The 20066-nt window shown below is 39.3% G+C and overlaps 3 protein-coding genes across 7 annotated transcripts in view; 1 reads left to right on the forward strand and 2 right to left on the reverse strand.

Moving 5' to 3' along the window:
• The window catches only part of efs (embryonal Fyn-associated substrate), a 13821-nt gene extending 5717 nt beyond the window's left edge, over positions 1-8104 (reverse strand). The window contains exons 1-5 of one of the 3 annotated variants that reach the window (XM_016247176.1): positions 7960-8104; positions 7015-7277; positions 3565-4983; positions 3316-3438; positions 139-1035 (exon numbers count right to left, since the gene is read on the reverse strand). In XM_016247176.1, the coding sequence (XP_016102662.1) occupies positions 139-1035; positions 3316-3438; positions 3565-4983; positions 7015-7026 (2451 nt within the window). In that variant the 5' untranslated portion in view covers positions 7027-7277; positions 7960-8104. Of the gene's footprint in view, positions 1-105; positions 1036-3315; positions 3439-3564; positions 4984-7014; positions 7278-7959 lie in introns of all 3 variants that reach the window. The other 2 variants (XM_016247168.1, XM_016247184.1) reach the window with 2 other exon arrangements.
• A 2083-nt stretch (positions 8105-10187) lies between these two features.
• dhrs4 (dehydrogenase/reductase (SDR family) member 4) lies at positions 10188-12907 on the forward strand. The gene is made up of 9 exons (XM_016248306.1): positions 10188-10315; positions 10668-10792; positions 10994-11171; positions 11350-11451; positions 11549-11619; positions 11751-11802; positions 11968-12102; positions 12237-12292; positions 12642-12907. The coding sequence occupies exons 2-9, from the start codon at positions 10671-10673 to the stop codon at positions 12754-12756; spliced, it is 831 nt and encodes a 276-aa protein (XP_016103792.1). The 5' UTR covers positions 10188-10315; positions 10668-10670; the 3' UTR covers positions 12757-12907.
• Positions 12908-13150: 243 nt separating this feature from the next.
• Positions 13151-19840, reverse strand: tinf2 (TERF1 (TRF1)-interacting nuclear factor 2). Of its 3 annotated transcripts, none has more exons than XM_016247211.1 (10): positions 19527-19840; positions 18875-19077; positions 17030-17128; positions 16773-16868; positions 16384-16494; positions 15640-15760; positions 14705-15518; positions 14544-14602; positions 14379-14461; positions 13151-13530 (listed from the first exon to the last, which is right to left on the reverse strand). In XM_016247211.1, the coding sequence occupies exons 1-10, from the start codon at positions 19555-19557 to the stop codon at positions 13420-13422; spliced, it is 1728 nt and encodes a 575-aa protein (XP_016102697.1). In that variant the 5' UTR covers positions 19558-19840; the 3' UTR covers positions 13151-13419. The 3 variants fall into 3 exon arrangements, with proteins under 3 accessions (XP_016102697.1, XP_016102680.1, XP_016102688.1); XM_016247202.1 differs by lacking the exons at positions 18875-19077; positions 19527-19840 and adding exons at positions 14027-14053; positions 17337-17560 and having other exon boundaries at positions 13514-13530; XM_016247194.1 differs by lacking the exons at positions 18875-19077; positions 19527-19840 and adding an exon at positions 17337-17560.
• Positions 19841-20066: the final 226 nt, after the last annotated feature.

The following is a 20066-nucleotide window of genomic DNA, read 5'->3' on the forward strand; positions in this document are numbered from 1 at the left end:
AACATCAGTGTAAAGAACATTTACTCTTTTTATGTTTGTATGCTCTAGTTTACAGCATTATATCCATGCATGCTCCACAATCTTTTTATAAAACAGGTGTCTAACCTGCAGTTTGACGTATCCCACACTATCACCTACAGGATATGAAGGCAGTGGTGTAGGAGTTAGACCGATTCCTGCATACTCATTTCCTTGTTCCTCATCCTCCATTCTTCCCACAGTCGGAGCTAAAGAAACTGGTGCCGGGGGCAAAGGGAAGGCAGCGGTCGGCGGAGGAGGCAGCGGTCGTTCCTGGATCCAGCTGCCCTTCCGTGATCCCATGTCCCCTACGATCGGTTTGACCTCTGCCACCGGCAAAGCAGGTAGAGGTCTCCGAGACAGAGACTCCTGGGAAGGTAAACGAGGTCGTGTTTGACTCTGTAAAAGAGAGACAGAGTCTTCAAGGGCACAGCGGACCATCGTGAGGAGACCATCAGCTGGGGGGGCAGTAGCGCACACCGAAAGGGCAGGAAGGAGGTCCGAGAGACGGGACCAAGCCTGCTGGAGAACTGGAGGAACATCACCAACATGCCCAGCCTTCCAGACAGAAAGGATCTCAGCCAATGCGGAGGTGAGGTCTTGGGATGGGGTAGTGGCGACAGAGGCGGAGGTCAGAGCAGACTGGACTAGAGCAGAAAGAGATGCTTTCCACTGGATGTCCCCGGAGCCAGTGCTTGACACAGACAAACGGCGTGTTGGGATTTCCAGAGTGAGGGCAGGCATGTCGTAGATGCCTCCATCAGGTTCTGACACATCTTCTGAGGTTAAGTCTTGCTTTCTAGAACTGGAAATCGAATAGGTACGTCCGTTTCCCGCAGTTTCTGCAGTTAATCCCGGCATTTCGCTTGCCTCCAAGGGTAAACCAGGAAGACTGGGAACACTGTACACATCCTCATCCTCTGCATCTCCAGCCACAGCAGCTGATCCTGGAATATTGTAGGTTTGCTGCTGATGGTCAGAGGAGGAATTCAGGGCCAGAGTGGGAATATCATAAATCTGAAAGGTATGAAAGAGTTACTCACTGTTTACTAATTTATAAAGAGTTACAAAAGATTTTGGAACCCAAACTCCATTCAACTGTGCAAATTGTGCCATAATAAAGCATGAATCATAGTTTTCTATGACTGTTATGTGGGAGTCTCGGCTACTGTTCAATTTAAGACTGAAAAAATTGGGCATCATACACTAAACAACTGAGGATTTCACACTACTAGACTTTCAAGTAATTCCGAACACAACAGACTAATTCATAAAATGTGTCTTGTTGCTAGGAGATGCATGACAAATGAAAACAACACGTGTTTCATAATCAGTTCAAAATATTAAACAAGCTTGACATGGTCTGAAGCTAAAAAATCTGTGCTCTTCACACGCTACACGATTTTTGGTGAAGTCTGTCAACTCTGCCTGCTCAAAATCTGTCGATTAGCTCTGTTGACTTCTCCAGACTGCAAATCAGGACAAAACAAAGCAGGCAAATGTTGTGTAGTGTATTCTAGCCTTTACTATGTCTTCTCTAATAGCACACAGTTTAATGAACTTGGAGTGTCTCCTGTGTATTTGGTCACCATCAATACGTTACTACAGAATCAGTAAGACTAATTTGCCATGTGACAGGTTCCACTTTGACACTGAATAATAGTAATAATAATAATATATATGGATTAAGAGCAAAAATCCCTTTTTATTTATTTTATATGTTTAAATGTAGTATACATTTATTTACAGTTGATTCTCTGCACAAGGACAAAAAAACATTGCTAAGGATTCAGTGAGGATTAATAAGAAAAAATGAGAGAGGGAAAGTGGAGAGAAAGATTGTGGGTGGAGGGCTGAATAGAGCCACATGGGTCTGGCTAATTTGCCCAACCCGACAGACTGCTGTGACTTGTGTGAACAAGAGAAAAGTGTTACATGGGATTAGATCATAGCAGAAAAAAAGGTGTGGTTTAAAAGCAAAGGAGTAGGAGAGGAGTGAGAGAATGAGAAACAAGAAAAACAACGAGAGGAAAAACAAAGGAGAGATTATGTGAAAATGTGTAGATTGTGTGTAAATGTACAAAACCTCTGATATTTAAAAGTAGATGATTTTTTAGCAATTGAATTTCAAATACACATTAGTTTGAACTTTCTATTCATCAATGAATTCTGCACAGTGAAAATAATAATATTTCTTTAGCATCAAAAAAGCTTATTAAAATGATTTCTGAAGTATCATGTGCCTTTGAAGACTGTCTGCTGAAAATTCAGCTTTGTATTATAGGAATAATTTATATTTTAAAATATATTAAAAAAGAAAACAACTAATTTAAACTATAATGATATTTCACAATATTAACGTTTCGATTATATATGTTTTATCAAATAAATGCAGCCTTGCCTAACATAAGATACACCAAACTGTTAAACAGTAGTGAAGACACATTGCATTAGCATTTGATACCAATCAAGCAAATGACCATTGGTACTTGGGTGGCTCACGATTAACCTCAATGTACTACATAGGAGAGGAGTGAGAGAATGAGAAACAAGAAAAACAACGAGAGGAAAAACAAAGGAGAGATTATGTGAAAATGTGGAGATTGTGTGTAAATGTACAAAACCTCTGATATTTAAAAGTAGATGATTTTTTAGCAATTGAATTTCAAATACACATTAGTTTGAACTTTCTATTCATCAATGAATTCTGCACAGTGAAAATAATAATATTTCTTTAGCATCAAAAAAGCTTATTAAAATGATTTCTGAAGTATCATGTGCCTTTGAAGACTGTCTGCTGAAAATTCAGCTTTGTATTATAGGAATAATTTATATTTTAAAATATATTAAAAAAGAAAACAACTAATTTAAACTATAATGATATTTCACAATATTAACGTTTCGATTATATATGTTTTATCAAATAAATGCAGCCTTGCCTAACATAAGATACACCAAACTGTTAAACAGTAGTGAAGACACATTGCATTAGCATTTGATACCAATCAAGCAAATGACCATTGGTACTTGGGTGGCTCACGATTAACCTCAATGTACTACTTTAAATGTGTGGCAGTTCAAAAGAGATATGAAAGCTATGAAAGGGGGCATGATTTTCAGCGAATAAAAACTTAGGTTCTGGTCTGTTCCTCACACAGATCTATCGTATGACTTCAAAAGACATTTGTATGGATAATTCTATTGTGCTTTTCGCCTGATATTTGCAGCTAGACAACCTCTGTCCTCATTCAACATCAACATTCTGCCTTGCATTTCCTTTTGTGTTTGATTCCTTACCTCTGAGCCCTGGTCGGTGTGTAGAGGTACAGCACGAGGGGTGTTATAGATCCCATCATCCTCCTCAGAAGGCACTGCAGGAATTGGATGCTGCCACCTATTTGTGGGAGGTGTATCATATACCTGAAGAACACAGGGATAAGCATTAAACATGGCATAATCTCCACTATTTCTTCAGAGAAAACACCTCCGTCTTCTACAGAATTACAACCTATTTCTTTTTTCCAATCAAGTTCTCATTTATCTCACCTCTTCACTGAGATTCTCATCCTGAGAACTTGCACTCTCTCTCTTGGTCACTGTTTCACTGTTCTTCTTCATCTTGTCCGCTTGCATGTGTCCATTTTTACTTCCCCGTCTCTCTTCCTCCAGCATGTTTGTCTGCGGGGGTACAGGATTGGCCTGGAGAACAGGGTTGGTGATTGGAACCGAGTTAGACTGAGGTAAATCCTTCCTGGTCACACTTCTAACAGGAGGTGCTGGAGGAAGCGGTTTGCGACCAAAATTTGGGGACCCTGGTACTCCGGACTTTCCCACCCTGGCGAGTAGAGGGGATTCTCTCAGGCCACCCTGGGCCAGTTTTCCTCGACCAACCAGAGGAGTTGAAGTAGTACCCTTTTTGGATCCTTGGGCCGAGGGAGGTGTCTGCTTAAGATTCTGGCCTGGTGTTGAGGCTCCAGACACTCCTACAGTTCCAGCGGGGTGTTTGCGGTCAGACTGAGGGGTCCTGGATATGGCACCTCCAGGTGGGGTTGGGGTTTGGTACATCCCTGGGGCATCCTGGCCAGTCTTACTCTGAGAAGGACTAATAGAAGAAGATGGGCTGCTTTTGGGTGCAATCCCATCCGTAAGTCTTGAAGTCATTCCCGATACACACTGTCCTGCCACTGGGGCACCACTTGTAGGAGTCTGATATAAATTCTCACTGGTCAACGCAGCGACAGCTGGTCTAGGCACCAAGTAGCATCCATCAGAATTACCGGCCCCTGCATCCCGTGGACTTAAATACCTAGCCTCCCCTGATGTTTCGGCTGCAGACCTGGGAACAGCACTTGGAGTCAGGTACACTGAATCAGATGCCAGTGCACCTTGTGATCTGTGTTGTGCTGCCATTGGCGCAGGTGAGGTGGGAGTCTGGTAGAGGGTCCCTGACTCGCCACCCCATCCTCTAAGTGAGGGTGAGCGGGGTCGTGCTGCCACACCCACATCCCCCCAGTCCGGACGAGGCCTGGTTCCGGAACTAGAATGCGATCGTGGTCTTCCTCCATCAGAGTGACGCAGCTCTCCAGACCTGGCTGGGGCAGGAGCAGCCCCAGGGCTTTGGTACACCCCTTCAGCTAAGCTGGGTGGAGAGAGATACACGCCATCTGGATCTTCAGTGCTCAGTCCATTTACCCTGCCCTGCTGGCTAGTCGACAGATGGACCGAGTCCACACTAGGAGCTCGTCGGGGATCTGTACCTGCACTTGTAGCCGGAGTCTGAGCAGTTTGGAGAAGGCGTAAACGGTTGGCGGGGGCAATTCCTTGGCGGCCATGTAGGGAGCAAAGCCACCACCCTGGTCCACCGTCCTGCTCCTGGTCTAGAACCATCAGGATGTCACCTTTGCGAAATGCTAACTCCTCTGGGCTTTCAGCGGCATTGTCAAAAAGTGCCTTTGCAAGCACCGTCTACAAGACAGTAAAAAACAACTTATCAGGAGGAGGAGAAGAAACCAAACAAAGCTTTAAATAAAACCTATAAAGACATCAATCACCTCTGGACTAGCTTATTTTTTAGTCTAGCTTTCTAATAAACCTAGCACTTTACTCTATGAATATTGCTGGCTCTGTGATAAATTGCTCATGTTCTTCTATTGTAATTTGCTTCGGATTATAGTGTCTGTTAAAAGCATGAATGTAAATGTAAATACAACAAAGGCAGCAAAACATAATAAATTCCTGCATAAATAAAAAAGGGAGACAGACAGAAGAAATGCTTTAACCGAGTCCTTCAATGGGAATGGGCAAGGACAGCAATAGATTTCACTGGACTGCAAGCAACAATGTAATTCAATTGTTGTTTAAATTCAATGTACTCAGTTAAACTGAATTTATTTGAGCCTTCAGCTGACTCTACTTCTGCAGCGTTTGAGCTGCATTGTCTTAGTAAGGGAAATCAAAAATGGAAATATGTAGAGGCCACTTCAACCAGGTTCATCAACCTGTGTGACCAAATCAATTTGTTTTCCCATTTACTTAACAAACAGAACTAGCACATCATCACAACAACAACATAAAGGCGAAGAAGGCCATGGTCAACGCCAAAAAAAGTCTCATAGCTGAAACATTTAAAGAACACACAAATATGGCTTAGATTAAGAAGCTTAAAAGATGGTCAGTACATAGCAATTTATTTGCTGACCTAAATTCTTGGCATACATAAAGCCTACAGAAGAACTGCTCATTTAAATGCCTCCGAAAAGGGCAGCGCTTATGAGCCGTACAGTTAGAGTGACGTTACGAATGTAATGGGTTGCCTCAAGGTCTTTTGTATTCAGAACACCACACTTCTGCCTTCGTGGGTAAATCAATATTGATAGAGAGAATGCATAAGTAAGGGCAGAGGTCTGTGATTATGGGAGAAAGAGAGAATTAGTGATTAAGGGAAAGAGGCGCTGAGTTGATGATAATGAGAAAGACTCGTAGGGGAGGGGCTCAACATCTGTCCCCCAGTTTTAGGTCCTTTTGTCATCCCCTTTTTTACCTCTAAATTTCCCTTTCATTCTCTCATCCCCCAGGGGATGTGGTGCTCTGATGCAAGCTGAGCCCCAGTTCCCCCTCCTCCATACTAGCAGTGGATATGAATATTAAAGGGGTCATATGATGCGATTTCAAATTTTCCTTTCTCTTTGGAGTGTTACAAGCTGATTGTGCATAGATAAGATCCCTGAAGTTGCAAAGACTAAAGTCTCAAAACCAAAGAGATATTCTTTAGCAAAGTTAAGACTGACTCTGCCACGCCCCCCTAAAACGGCTCGTTCTAACACGCCCCCACATATCTACCTCACTATGTGGAAATATTTGTATAATGCGGCACAAATGTTCACGCAAAGAAAGGCGGCGTGGTTTCAGTATCCGCAGTTAGTGTTGAAGCAGCCATGTCAGGGAGACGCTGTGTGTTTCTAGGCAAAAGCAAAAGCACTTTATTTGGCCTTCCGAAAGTAGATGCATTTAGGAATTTTAAGATCACTTACAACAGAATGTGTGTGAGAGAGAAAGAGACAGTGTCACATCAAAGTGGAGTCAGCTGTCTTAACCGTGGCTTGTGTACTGCAAACACATACCAGCTTCATCACGGTGTCTGTCACGCGATTATGGTAAGGGGCGTTACATTTCCGACAAGTGCTTACGGTGTTCGGCCAATCACAATGCACTGGGTCAGCTGGCCAATCAGAGCAGACTGCGCTTGACGGAAGGAGGGACTTTGTAGAAAACGAAGCGTTTGAGAGAGGCCCTACAATAATGTACAATAATGTACATAGAGGACCTACAATAATGTACAGTATTTGAAAAATAATGTGTTTTTTGAACATTAAAGCATGTCAACATATTCTGTTACACCAAATACACAAAATAATGATCTTTAAAAAAGCATCATATGACCCCTTTAAGGACTGGACAGCAGAGAGTGTTTTACATTGGTGACTTGCACACACTTACCGATAGGGACATGATTGAAGCTGGTTCTCCTCAGTTTTTGGATGTGTTAATTCCACATGGGCTCACCACAGAAACTGTATCCCATTCACATGTGCACTGTGTGACTCATCTGCATGTTTTGCAGATCTGGTTTTCCATTAACCTGAACTGTGCAGTCGTGGTAAATACCATGATCCAAAAAAGATTAATTTCTCTAAACCATGATTGTAGTCCTTGCTGTCTGTGATTTTCATCACATCTGTCAGTTGCCACACATATTGAACCTGGAGGATCAAAATAAACGCGTTTTAGATAAATCTTAATAGTATAGTAGTGTGTTAGTAATACAGAGTTCACTTTCAGTCAGCTGCAGCAGCTAAACTAGTCAGACCAGCTGTGGGGCTCCACCAGTGGAGTTCAGACAAAAAATATCTTATTTCAAGCGAATTTGGCTGTTAACTTTTAAGTACAGCTGTAATGTGGTATTTAAATGTCCCACCCTGATTGGACAGAGGATTAAGGGGCTATATGATGGCTCAACCGCCTACTAGAAGTCTAGGACACTGGCCTTTTGAGACCAGAGTCCACAGGATAACATCTACATATTTTTTTATTAAAAAGATGGCAAATTATAATCCTGTTTACCTAGCATATTTCAAGTAATTTTGCTAAATTAAACTGCACCAGGCTGCAACAGAAAAAAAAAATCACAGTCCTAAGCCATGTTTCGTTTTCCATCCAAGACATCTCAAGGTTTCTTTTATGCAGTAGAACCCCAATGAGACAAACAGAGGACTAAACAAACGAAGAAATAAAATAAAGAAAACAATAAAAGCCCAAAGGCATTAGGTATATAAATAACGTTCTTTCAAAAAACGGGATGCATTTTAATTCAGCCACAAAGACGCAAACAAGCGGCGATAAGCCAGTGTAAAATATTAACTAAATAAGCAATGCTCGTCTTACCGTTCACATGTCTAGAAAAATCATCTGGAAATACAAAAGTAGAATCAAACGTCGCAAATCAAATCTTCTCAAAAGACTGCAATGCACGGCTGTTGTTTTCTTTTCTTTCTTTGGGGATACACGTCTCGCTTCGCCCTACCCTGGCCTTCTTGGTTTTGAATTACAGTTGAGCGCATATGGTCGCTCCCCCTCATTGTGCCCGACACAGCACGATTCCTACAGTGCATCCCGCCCTCTAGTGGAGGACTTCTTTCTTTCTGTCTGTCTGTCTGGGTCTATCTGTCTGTCTGTCTGTCTGTCTGTCTGTGTCTATCTGTCTGTCTGTGTCTATCTGTGTCTGTCTGTGTCTATCTGTCTGTCTGTCTGTCTGTCTATCTGTCTGTCTGTGTCTATCTGTCTGTCTGTCTGTCTGTGTCTATCTATCTGTCTGTGTCTATCTGTGTCTATCTGTCTGTCTGTGTCTATCTATCTGTCTGTCTGTGTCTGTCTGTCTGTCTGTGTCTGTCTGTCTGTCTGTCTGTCTGTCTATCTATCTGTCTGTCTATCTGTCTGTGTCTATCTGTCTGTGTGTCTATTATTTGTTTTTACAAACATTGGCAAGTGCTGCTTCTGGTTACAGCTGCCTCTAATGTAAACTTCTGACCAAATTCACATTAAAGTATAAACATTTTACTAACTACACAGACTAGGAATTTCCTCTTGTAAATTTCTTATGTTTCTGTCAGACTGGAGAAAAGGCTCAAATAAAAGTGCAAAAGCAAAAAATTAATTTAATTTACAAAAAAAAAATTTAAGGTAAGAGGTTGCAATCAATTGAACTTTCTAACTTTCAACTGAATTAGTTTATTTAAATGTAGCTAAAATCAATTGTTCGCAACCACTTACCTTAAAGAAAATTAGTATCATTTTTTTCAGTGTGATATGCACAAGCTGGTATTCAATTACTTTCAAATAAAATAACATCACTAAAGGAATAGTATGATAAAATACATACAAGTGTATACTAACCATGATGAAGAAAAGCCTTTGTGAAGAGTAGACCTTCAGTGGCTGTGTTAATATACACGCTCTAATTCAACAATATGCTGGGTTATACGGTTCAAAAACATTAGCTAGACAAAACAAAGACATAAGCGGAAATTAAATAAGAATGTACTTCAGTTTTTTGTGTCTAAATTAAAAATGTCCATAAAAACCATAAAGCCAATTAAATGGAAATTATATTATCTAGACTGAACATGTTTAGCATAATAAATGTTATATTATCTGAGATAGGTTCCACACAGTGGTATCCCACGGGCTGTAACCAAGTTTCTTTACGCTTCTAGATTTACAATCTATACTGGAAACAAGTGTAACACACCTTGAACAACAGGAATTAACAACAGGAACTGCACTGAACAAACACAAAGCTTTGTTATAGAACAAAAGGACAGGGTCGCTGCCAAGGTATCTGATAGTGCTGTTTGTTGACCTCACAAAGTGCAAGTGATCAAGAAAGACTGCACCTTTCTGCTCCGCTCCAACCATATCCTATTTTTACTAAAAGCACCACTGCAATAGTCAAATTAAAAACTGTACAGGACAGGTACAAGTGCAAAACCAGCACACGTACACACGCTTTTAACAGTAAAAGCTGGGATTGTATAAATCCTATGCAATCTACAAGATATCAAAGTTTACTTGAAATAACATACTTTACTAATATATTAGGTGGATCTTTAAGAATGAGTGGTTAACTAATTTTAACTAATTAATTCATATTCCTTGAGACTAGCCATAGAGACTAGCATCTTCCTCCAGAGGGCGCGTGAGGGCTCAGATGGATCAGAGAGCTGACCCGCATTACATTTTTTGGGGTACGTTTGAACACTAAAATGTAAAACATTTAATCAAGCACATAAAAATAAAAATGTGGCCCATAAATCTGTATGAAATCATAAATAAAAACATCCAGTCAAACATCCGGCAATCACACTGATCTGTGATTGGTCAGTTCTGACCAGCGCTGTAAAAAGTTACAGGCACCACGCAAAAATCGAATCTACTCTCTACTTCCTTCTTGGGGATTTGTGCAATAGTTTACACCTGATTAATGACACCAGAGAAATATTAGCATCCATCGAATTGCACATAAAGTCAAGAATGAATTGCAATAGGATAAGTCTTATTCAGAAGTTTCTTTCCAGTCCAATAAGAGACAACTTCCGGACCGGGCTCCGTTTATCGCCGCCCTTTCTCAGACCCATAATACACAATCTACCAGTTTATTATATTTCTACGGTAAGAGAGACGTTGATCTTTGTTACTTGCAAAGTGCCACCAGAACAGAACAGCAGACCTTCTCAGCTCGTAGGTAAAGCTGTTTTTCTTCTTATTAAGCTATACTTCACAATTATATTATTAACAGTTTATCAAGATTTAAAAATAACACGATTCGCTCTTGGCTCACTTCAACAATGAATGCGTTGTTGTGCAGTTCACGTTAGCTCTGTGTAAGTAACATTAACTTTAAGCAGGATAACTTGGTGGTTTCTGAAGTACCTCACAGAAACACTTTTTCACTTCAAATGCTTGTCAAGTAATGTAATTAATGTTAACGGGAAAACTATTCTGTGTACTTGTAACTGTGTACCCAAGATGACCTTTAACCCACTTTCCTACATAGCGCTGTAGCAATTATGCACTCTCTTTCTGTTTTTCTCAAGGCTATGTTGAAGATTATAACCAGAAGCCTTTGGTCAAATCCTGTTGCTGGCAGAAGAATGATGTCCCATGACATACCACAGAATTTGTCAGGAAAAGTTGCTATAGTAACTGCATCCACAGATGGGTATGATGCTTTATTTCCATTCTTGTCCAACTGTTCTTTAGTTCCATATCTTTGAAATAAAAGGGTGTGTAGCTGTCACAGCACAAAACACACCGCCTCTAACACTACTAAAACATATGTCAATATAAATGAATGTAAACATGAATCCAAAAATACTTGCATTACATGCTGACAGACCCTTGTACTCACCGGTCTTCTCAGGATTGGGCTCGCAGCTGCGGAGGCTTTGGGTCAGAGGGGAGCACATGTGGTCGTGAGCAGTCGACGTCAGGCCAACGTTGACAAGGCTGTGTCACTCTTGCGCAGCAAAGATATAAAAGTAATAGGCACCACATGCAATGTGGGCAAAGCAGAAGATAGAGACAAGCTCATTAACATGGTGAGGAGTTTCTTTATCGCTCATTTTAGTCAATATTTAGTAAACATTTTGGGAATCATACTGAGGAATATACGCAAATGTTATGAGGAACCCAAAAGTCTGTGCAAACTTGCTACTGTATAATATATTTTGTGAAGAACTTTGATGTAAAATGCTGTTATGTACTTTGTTGTTGCAGACTATTGAACAGTGTGGCGGTGTGGACATACTGGTGTCTAATGCAGCGGTGAACCCGTTTTTTGGGAACATATTAGAATCCACAGAGGAAGTCTGGAACAAAGTATGACAAAGTTATTAGCCTTAATGAACTTTTTTTTCTATGGGGGAAAAAAAAATCAGTAGTGTCAGTACTGACATTCGCTTTATGTCTACCACAGATACTTGGAGTGAATGTGACGGCTTCTTTCCTTCTAACCAAACTGGCTGTGCCTCACATGGAGAAAAGAGGGTGAGAGACAAGTCAAAGAAGGGGGAGGGGTATATTTTATATATATATATATATATATATATATATATATAATAAAAAAATTTAATAAAAACTTCATATCTGAGCCTAGCTAAGGACCTTTTCATTTTCAGGGGTGGGTCAGTTGTGATTGTGTCTTCAGTCGCAGGGTACCAGCCAATGCAAGTATGGTGTTTACTCGCTCTTATGTAAAGTTTAATCATGCAACACACCTTGTCAAAAAGTACTAATAGCACTAAAGTGGTTTCTTTAATTGGGTTTAACTTTATCGGCTGCTTTTCATTCAGCACTAGTTGAGAGGTCACCTTGCCATCACTCTTTGACTCCTAGGGTCTGGGCCCCTATAGTGTGAGTAAGACGGCCCTGCTGGGTTTAACTCGAGCGCTGGCTCCTGATCTCGCCCACAGTAACATCCGGATCAACTGTGTCGCCCCTGGCATCATCAAGACACGTTTTAGTGCTGCTGTAAGTATTTCCTACAAATTGTTTCATTTTCAGAGCTTCTTGGAAACTCGTCTTGGTCTAATTTTAATTTATAACATCAATTATAGCCTTTACAAGGTTTGTCTGCATAACCCTTTGCTTCTGTTCTTTTGTAGCTATGGGAAAATGAGGGTGTGCTAGAAGAGTTCTTGAAACAGACAAGCATAAAAAGGTTTGTACAACTGCTGTCAAGACAATGAATGAAATTGTTTTTAAACTAATAGTACTGTGGAGCTTGAAATATCATGAATCTAGAATTGCATTAGCACGAGTAGGAAACTAAATTGTGCCACTAGCATTATGCATCACAAAAAATATTAAATTTATTATGGATCAGTTTTTTTTAAATAGCTAAAGTGTATGATTTCATGATGATGTAAAAAAAAAAAAAAAAAAAAACATTACCTGTAAGGTAGCATTGCAGTAATTGTCCACAAGCTATTCCTTCCTTTTCATAAGCTTTCATTTGTTGCTTTCTGGTGCAGGAAACCTGATTCTTATGTAATGTCTTGATCTCTTAGACTCGGACAACCAGAGGATATAGGTGGAGTGATTGCCTTCCTGTGCTCAGACGAAGCCTTATACATCACCGGAGAGACCATCACTGTAACCGGAGGCATGAACTGCAGACTGTAAGAGGAGCGGCATGAAGGCAGTAACAGTAATCATGTACTTGTACAGCAGATAGAAACCTTCTAATTCAGTGACACAATACAGCTGTAACAGCTGGTGTAGAAATTCGTAACACATTTACAAATGTTTAATTGTAATAAAATGATTTTTTGCAGATTTGATCACATTCATTTTGATGTATAGTTTCCCACATCTTTCAACCAGTGAATGGGCTTTTCCAGTCATTTGGGAATACTGGTATTACTATTATTTTTAGATACAAATGTTTACACTAATTTTAGCTCATCTTAAAAAGGAAACAGAAATAGAAACTTTTTTCCTGATATTTCCAAGTTTTCTCTGATGGAGGGCACCTTATTCAGCATTATACATTTCCCTCAAAAAGAGCAAATACATATAGCAGTAAACACAATTCTTTATTTAAATATTACATGTAACAACAACATAATACTACATGATACAGATAAATAGAATGAAAATAAATTATAATTTTTAATGCGCACTTCCTAAAAGCAGGTAGGTTTCCTTGGTTGCAAATGCACTACATGGCAAATACCTTGTTTTTTAAAATAAAATCTAAGACTTATGACTAATACATGTATTATCTATAACAGCAAACACTGCAGCATCAAAGTCTTTAAGGAAGAATGACGTTCCAAAAGTGCATCAATGTCTGCTTCCAGGAGACAATGTGGAACAAAACACAGGATTCCAGAACTCCCGCAGTGTGGGCACATACGTACCATTCTTTGTTTTGCAATACTGCTGACTGAATACCTGACAGGAAATTTCAAGAAAGTCAGATTGAAAAACAAAACCACAGTTAAGACACATTAAACCTAACCCTAGACTCAAGAATTTGGACAATATATATATCTTAAAAGGCCATTTTGGTAAATGATCACTTACATATTGTTCAGCAATCAATTAATGCAATAACCTTGTGCAATGTCAATTTTATGCAATATGGATTATGCTGTTCTAACAGAACATGCATGATTTGTTTTAAACGCTATATAGGGCCACATACACACAGCTAAATTTTCAGGCTGAAAAGCACATTAACATGCGTAAGTGAATCCCCTAAATTTGGGGGTGTGTGTGTAAACAAAATGTTCGTGTACTTGCTGTAGCTGTGATATTAGTTTGGTTATACAGTTATGTTAGTGACTGGAGACATTAATAATACATAAACATCTCTCTGTAATCTACCGCAGGGCTGGTGAAAGCAACTAAGGTGTAGAGACAGACTTGTAAAAAGAAAGACACGTACCTTCTCTGTGATTTGCTAACACCACTCCTGGAGAACAGAGACACACATTGCAGACTCGCTTTCAGTGAGAGCAAAGTCACTGCATTAATAACTACTTGCTCAGTTTGGTGCTGAATGACACTACATGGACTTGAGCATAACTACCGAAGTACTCCGTGAGTACAGAACACAAGTAGAGTAACAACTATATTTAGCTAGTGTGAATGTGGCCACAAGAACCTGCTGTAAACACTGTGCAAATACTCTCTTGAGAAGCTCTATAGGCTGAATTCGATTAAATCTACACTCGCTGGTTCCACACAGCCAAACACTTTTGTTTGGTTGTCAGAATCATGTAGATGCAGTTACAAACCTTTCTCTTGACACTGGTTGATCTCTCATCATCAGAATCACCAATGATATCATCTGATGACTTAACTGAGGGAGACGGGGTATCTAAAATAAACGGAAAACCAAAAGTTACACCTCTGGCATATAAAAGCAGCCACCCAGCACCCCCATTTTTTTTTTAACTTACCTGGACTACCGACTGGAAGATGCAAAACAAGGGGAATACACGGAGAGCAAGTAGAAGTTCTTAAGGAATAAGAAATTCAGATAATGAAGCTTAACAAAAACTTAAAAAATTAATTATAATAATGATTTTATATTACATTAAAATAAAATTTAAATTCTTACGGTCTATTGACAGATAAAGTCATGCGTTTCTCCGGCGTTGGCGTCAAATCAATAAATTTCCTCTTGCGCGTCACAGAGTCACTGTTTCCCACACTGTCTTTTGTGTTTTCCTTCTCATCAGAAGATAAATGATTCGGACAGACAGGAAGATCGTTGTCGTTTAATCTGGGAATGACAACTCTCAGCTGGCGCTTCATGCAGGAAATGAGGAGGGCACTCATTTCTGCTTCCTGCTGTGACTCGATGTCCTCAGAGCTTCTCCTAGTGGAATATTTCCTTGTATCATCTTGCCCTCTTTTTCCATTTCTGTTCTTGATTTCAGTCTTTTTGGGTAGTTTGCTTGCCCTCTCACTACTCCCCTTCCTACTGTTTATTTCTTCTTTGCTGCCCTCCTCCACCTCCTCTTCTTCTACTTCACTGCCAGATGACTGACTGATCACTGTGACCAGCATATTCCCCACAAAATACTCCTTTTCTGGATCCTTCTCCAAAATCTCTTTATTAGAACATGATCTTTGTTTGCTTCTGGTATTTCTGGATATCTCAAAAGCGGTTTCAACTTCTTGTCCTGAACTTGCTACCTTCTCATTGTTTTTTTGGAGAGTGTCATTGGAAATGGACCCAATCACAGGTGCGACCTGTGACTGGGTTTCCTTCGCTGTTCTGCGAGTGGTTCTGGGTGTTGACAGGGCGGGATTTGTGACCCTGTTGGATAAGCGAGTGGATTCTGACTGGATGGTCTGCAGCACTCTACCCGAAAGAGGGAGGGAAAGGGAAGAGAGGATCGCGTCACCAGTAGATGACAGAAGAGATGCTGAAACCAAGAGAAGGAAAGAAAACAGAGGATGACAAGACAGATGCTTAGGGGCATGAAAGGAAAGAATTCAGTCTTGTGATTCCAGCAATTACTTGATCATTTCATCTCCCAGACTTACCTGAGCCGAGGTGCCCGAGGCATCTTTCATGCTGCAGCAGAGTCCTGAGGAGCTGGGGCTGCGATGCAGAGCGCGCACACTCCTCCAGAACAGCAGGGGCACCACTAAGCCATGAGACTGTCTGAATAATACATCACAATACAAAATGGTAAGCATTGAGCATAAACAAAACAGTGGTCCTGTCCCAAATGGCAGCATTAGCACTTCAGCATTTGACCAAGCGGAGCACTAGTCAGCAAGTGCACACCTGAATACTTTAATCAGGCAATTCACTTTTTTACTTTGGCAACTTATAAGCAAATGTTGTGTAAAGGACCATACTTGGAACTCACACTTGAAAATATTTTTTATTGAACATTACACGATGCAAAAAGAATTACAAAATGTTTAAAAGAAGTTCACATATAACATTGTTTAAATATTTAGGCAGTGTGCAAGAAAGTGTTTCCTCCTTCCTAAATATTTTGGACAATTTTACCAACAATAAAGGGTTCAAATGTACAATTTTCAGAAAAAATAAAATAATAATAATATTATTATTCACATGTAATTTTTTTCCTTTATTATATGCCATGACAGCACCAAAAATTATTTTCATGACATGAACAGAAGCTTAAATTACAAAAACAAACAAAAGCAAAAAATTCTTACAGCAATGAATTTTTTTATATATATATATATATATATATATGATATTCTTAAAAACTAAAAGGGTTTTGTTCTGAACATTATTATGAATTATACCTGAGCAAGATCTGGAACAGGTAATAGTTTATTCAGTCGAATTAGAAACTCCCATAATAGCTTTTCTAGACTGGCCACATAGTTTCCTCCATAGTGAAGATGGAATTCCTCCTGGTGTCAAAGATAAAACCATGTCAGTGTACATTAATAAAAGTTTGCATTAATTTGAGATTTTTTGGCATTTACCAAATTTAACCAAACAGTGACAGATATTTAGATGTGCCTTCTGTCATTGCCTTCATATCTAAGATGTTTATAGAAAGTCAAAATAAAGTCTATAAATGAAAATACAGTTTTAAAGCACTCTCATGACAATATATCAGGTGGGAGATGTACGTGAGGATTTGTGGAGCAGTTCTTCAAGTTTTTTGTTTGTTTGTTTTTTTAACCTTGAAAAACTGTTTTCTGGCTGCTTCATTCTTCAGGAGAGAGTTCACCAGGGTCTGGAAGTTGCGTTTAGCTTCTTCCACCTTTTGATCCTTCCTCTGAGGATAAAAGAAAGTACAGTCCATGTTGGTGCATGTAACGCTTGTGAAATTATATGCAAGAACACCATTTTAACTTCTAAAGAAGCTAGAGGAGAATAAAACTGTCAAAACATGATGAGACAAACAAGACTCTGCACCAGTGTCAGGGCCAAACTCACCTTTCCGATGGGAATGGAGGAATCTTGCAGCTTGTGCAGCTCCTGGAGGATAAGCTGAGCATCAGGAGGATCTGACTGACGAAGCTCTTCCAAGATCATCTTAGGTTAGCAGGATAAAAAGCAAAGAAATACCGTTACCATTTACAGACTATAAAAAAAAAAGTCTAAAACTCTTAGGAAACAACAATAAAGTTTCAATATATGATCAAAGGATACTTAAAGTATGGCAGCATAAAAAAAGACTGCTGTTGGTTGGTTAATTTTTTTTAATTTTTATATGTGACGTAGTACTTTTCAGCAATCTCACCAGTGCCCGCAAACCCATTGTCAGCCTGGCCTGATGTCTGTAATGGAGCAGCCCAGGTACAGTCTCACAGAGTGATGTTATGGTCTCCTCCAGTTTCCCATAATGCACTGCATCCCTCTGCAGCATCACCTTCCACATGGCTGCGGACATCAGGCGTAAAGGTGGAGCAATAAGCTGCAGAGCTGACAGGGGCAGAGGTGCATCTGTTGGGAAAAAAAGAAAAGATCTGAAACAATTATAACAAGCAAACTGTACTGAAACTCATTATTATTATTATTCATTATCATCAAATTAACACACATCTATATATATATATATACACACACACACAGAAAGAGAGAGCAAAACTTGACATTAAAAAGCCATTTTTAATATGGTTAAATTTCAATGCTGAAAATGTCAAGTTAACTACCCATACAGACATTGACTATATATGTAAAGCTCTGATATGCACACACACACACACACACACATATATATATATATATATATATATATATATATATATATATATATATATATATATATATATTCTATTCTTAAAAACTAAAAGGGTTTTGTTCTGAACATTATTATGAATTATACCTGAGCAAGATCTGGAACAGGTAATAGTTTATTCAGTCGAATTAGAAACTCCCATAATAGCTTTTCTAGACTGGCCACATAGTTTCCTCCATAGTGAAGATGGAATTCCTCCTGGTGTCAAAGATAAAACCATGTCAGTGTACATTAATAAAAGTTTGCATTAATTTGAGATTTTTTGGCATTTACCAAATTTAACCAAACAGTGACAGATATTTAGATGTGCCTTCTGTCATTGCCTTCATATCTAAGATGTTTATAGAAAGTCAAAATAAAGTCTATAAATGAAAATACAGTTTTAAAGCACTCTCATGACAATATATCAGGTGGGAGATGTACGTGAGGATTTGTGGAGCAGTTCTTCAAGTTTTTTGTTTGTTTGTTTTTTTAACCTTGAAAAACTGTTTTCTGGCTGCTTCATTCTTCAGGAGAGAGTTCACCAGGGTCTGGAAGTTGCGTTTAGCTTCTTCCACCTTTTGATCCTTCCTCTGAGGATAAAAGAAAGTACAGTCCATGTTGGTGCATGTAACGCTTGTGAAATTATATGCAAGAACACCATTTTAACTTCTAAAGAAGCTAGAGGAGAATAAAACTGTCAAAACATGATGAGACAAACAAGACTCTGCACCAGTGTCAGGGCCAAACTCACCTTTCCGATGGGAATGGAGGATTCTTGCAGCTTGTGCAGCTCCTGGAGGACATGCTGAGCATCAGGAGGATCTGACTGACGAAGCTCTTCCAAGATCATCTTAGGTTAGCAGGATAAAAAGCAAAGAAATACCGTTACCATTTACAGACTATAAAAAAAAAAGTCTAAAACTCTTAGGAAACAACAATAAAGTTTCAATATATGATCAAAGGATACTTAAAGTATGGCAGCATAAAAAAAGACTGCTGTTGGTTGGTTAATTTTTTTTAATTTTTATATGTGACGTAGTACTTTTCAGCAATCTCACCAGTGCCCGCAAACCCATTGTCAGCCTGGCCTGATGTCTGTAATGGAGCAGCCCAGGTACAGTCTCACAGAGTGATGTTATGGTCTCCTCCAGTTTCCCATAATGCACTGCATCCCTCTGCAGCATCACCTTCCACATGGCTGCGGACATCAGGCGTAAAGGTGGAGCAATAAGCTGCAGAGCTGACAGGGGCAGAGGTGCATCTGTTGGGAAAAAAAGAAAAGATCTGAAACAATTATAACAAGCAAACTGTACTGAAACTCATTATTATTATTATTCATTATCATCAAATTAACACACATGTATATATATATATATACACACACACACAGAAAGAGAGAGCAAAACTTGACATTAAAAAGCCATTTTTAATATGGTTAAATTTCAATGCTGAAAATGTCAAGTTAACTACCCATACAGACATTGACTATATATGTAAAGCTCTGATATGCGCACACACACACACACACATATACATATATATATATATATATATTTAGATACTGTGCGTTACCCAGTAAACACCTCAACTGGAATAAATCTGCACAGGAAGTCCCTCACATCTAAAGACAGCATTTGCACCACAACGAAGACGATCCGATAACTCTCGTTTAAATATTAGTTTATCACAAGCTACACTGCGCTCACCCACCTTCATTCATAGTGTTATTCGCGGTTTTCATTGTCCGGTCCGTCCAGAAAATACACAACTCTGGGGTTTTGGAGATGGCTTTCTTGATTCCTAAACTTAAAAACAAAATCTCTTATACAGCTCAAACGAGGAGTCATCAACAACATTCAATTGAGCAACACGACGTGATAACACTTAAGCTTTCTGTCCTTTGATCTATATTTACAACAAATACGCTACGTTTATAAAAACAACTGATGATTCATAAGAACGTAATGATGGTCGCAGTAAGAATACACTTCTCGCGCCAAAATGACGAAATACTGTTTCCGGTGTGAAGTACAAAGACGAGATTTAAAGTCACAAAAGTTTATAAAAGCTGTCTTTTATTTGAATGCTACTACTGATATTGAAAATATGCCATGATTTATTTGTTTCAACTAAAGTTATACCCTTGTTTCTTTGCTTTTTTGATATGACCTTTAGTGGAGGAAGTTGTTTTGAATGTCAAAATAAAAGTCGTCCAATTTCAAGTACTGTAGAATCCAGATGAAAATTACG

The sequence above is a fragment of the Sinocyclocheilus grahami genome, unplaced genomic scaffold (genome assembly GCF_001515645.1).
Source record: "Sinocyclocheilus grahami isolate Dianchi unplaced genomic scaffold, SAMN03320097.WGS_v1.1 scaffold24.1, whole genome shotgun sequence".
NCBI lineage: Eukaryota > Metazoa > Chordata > Actinopteri > Cypriniformes > Cyprinidae > Sinocyclocheilus > Sinocyclocheilus grahami.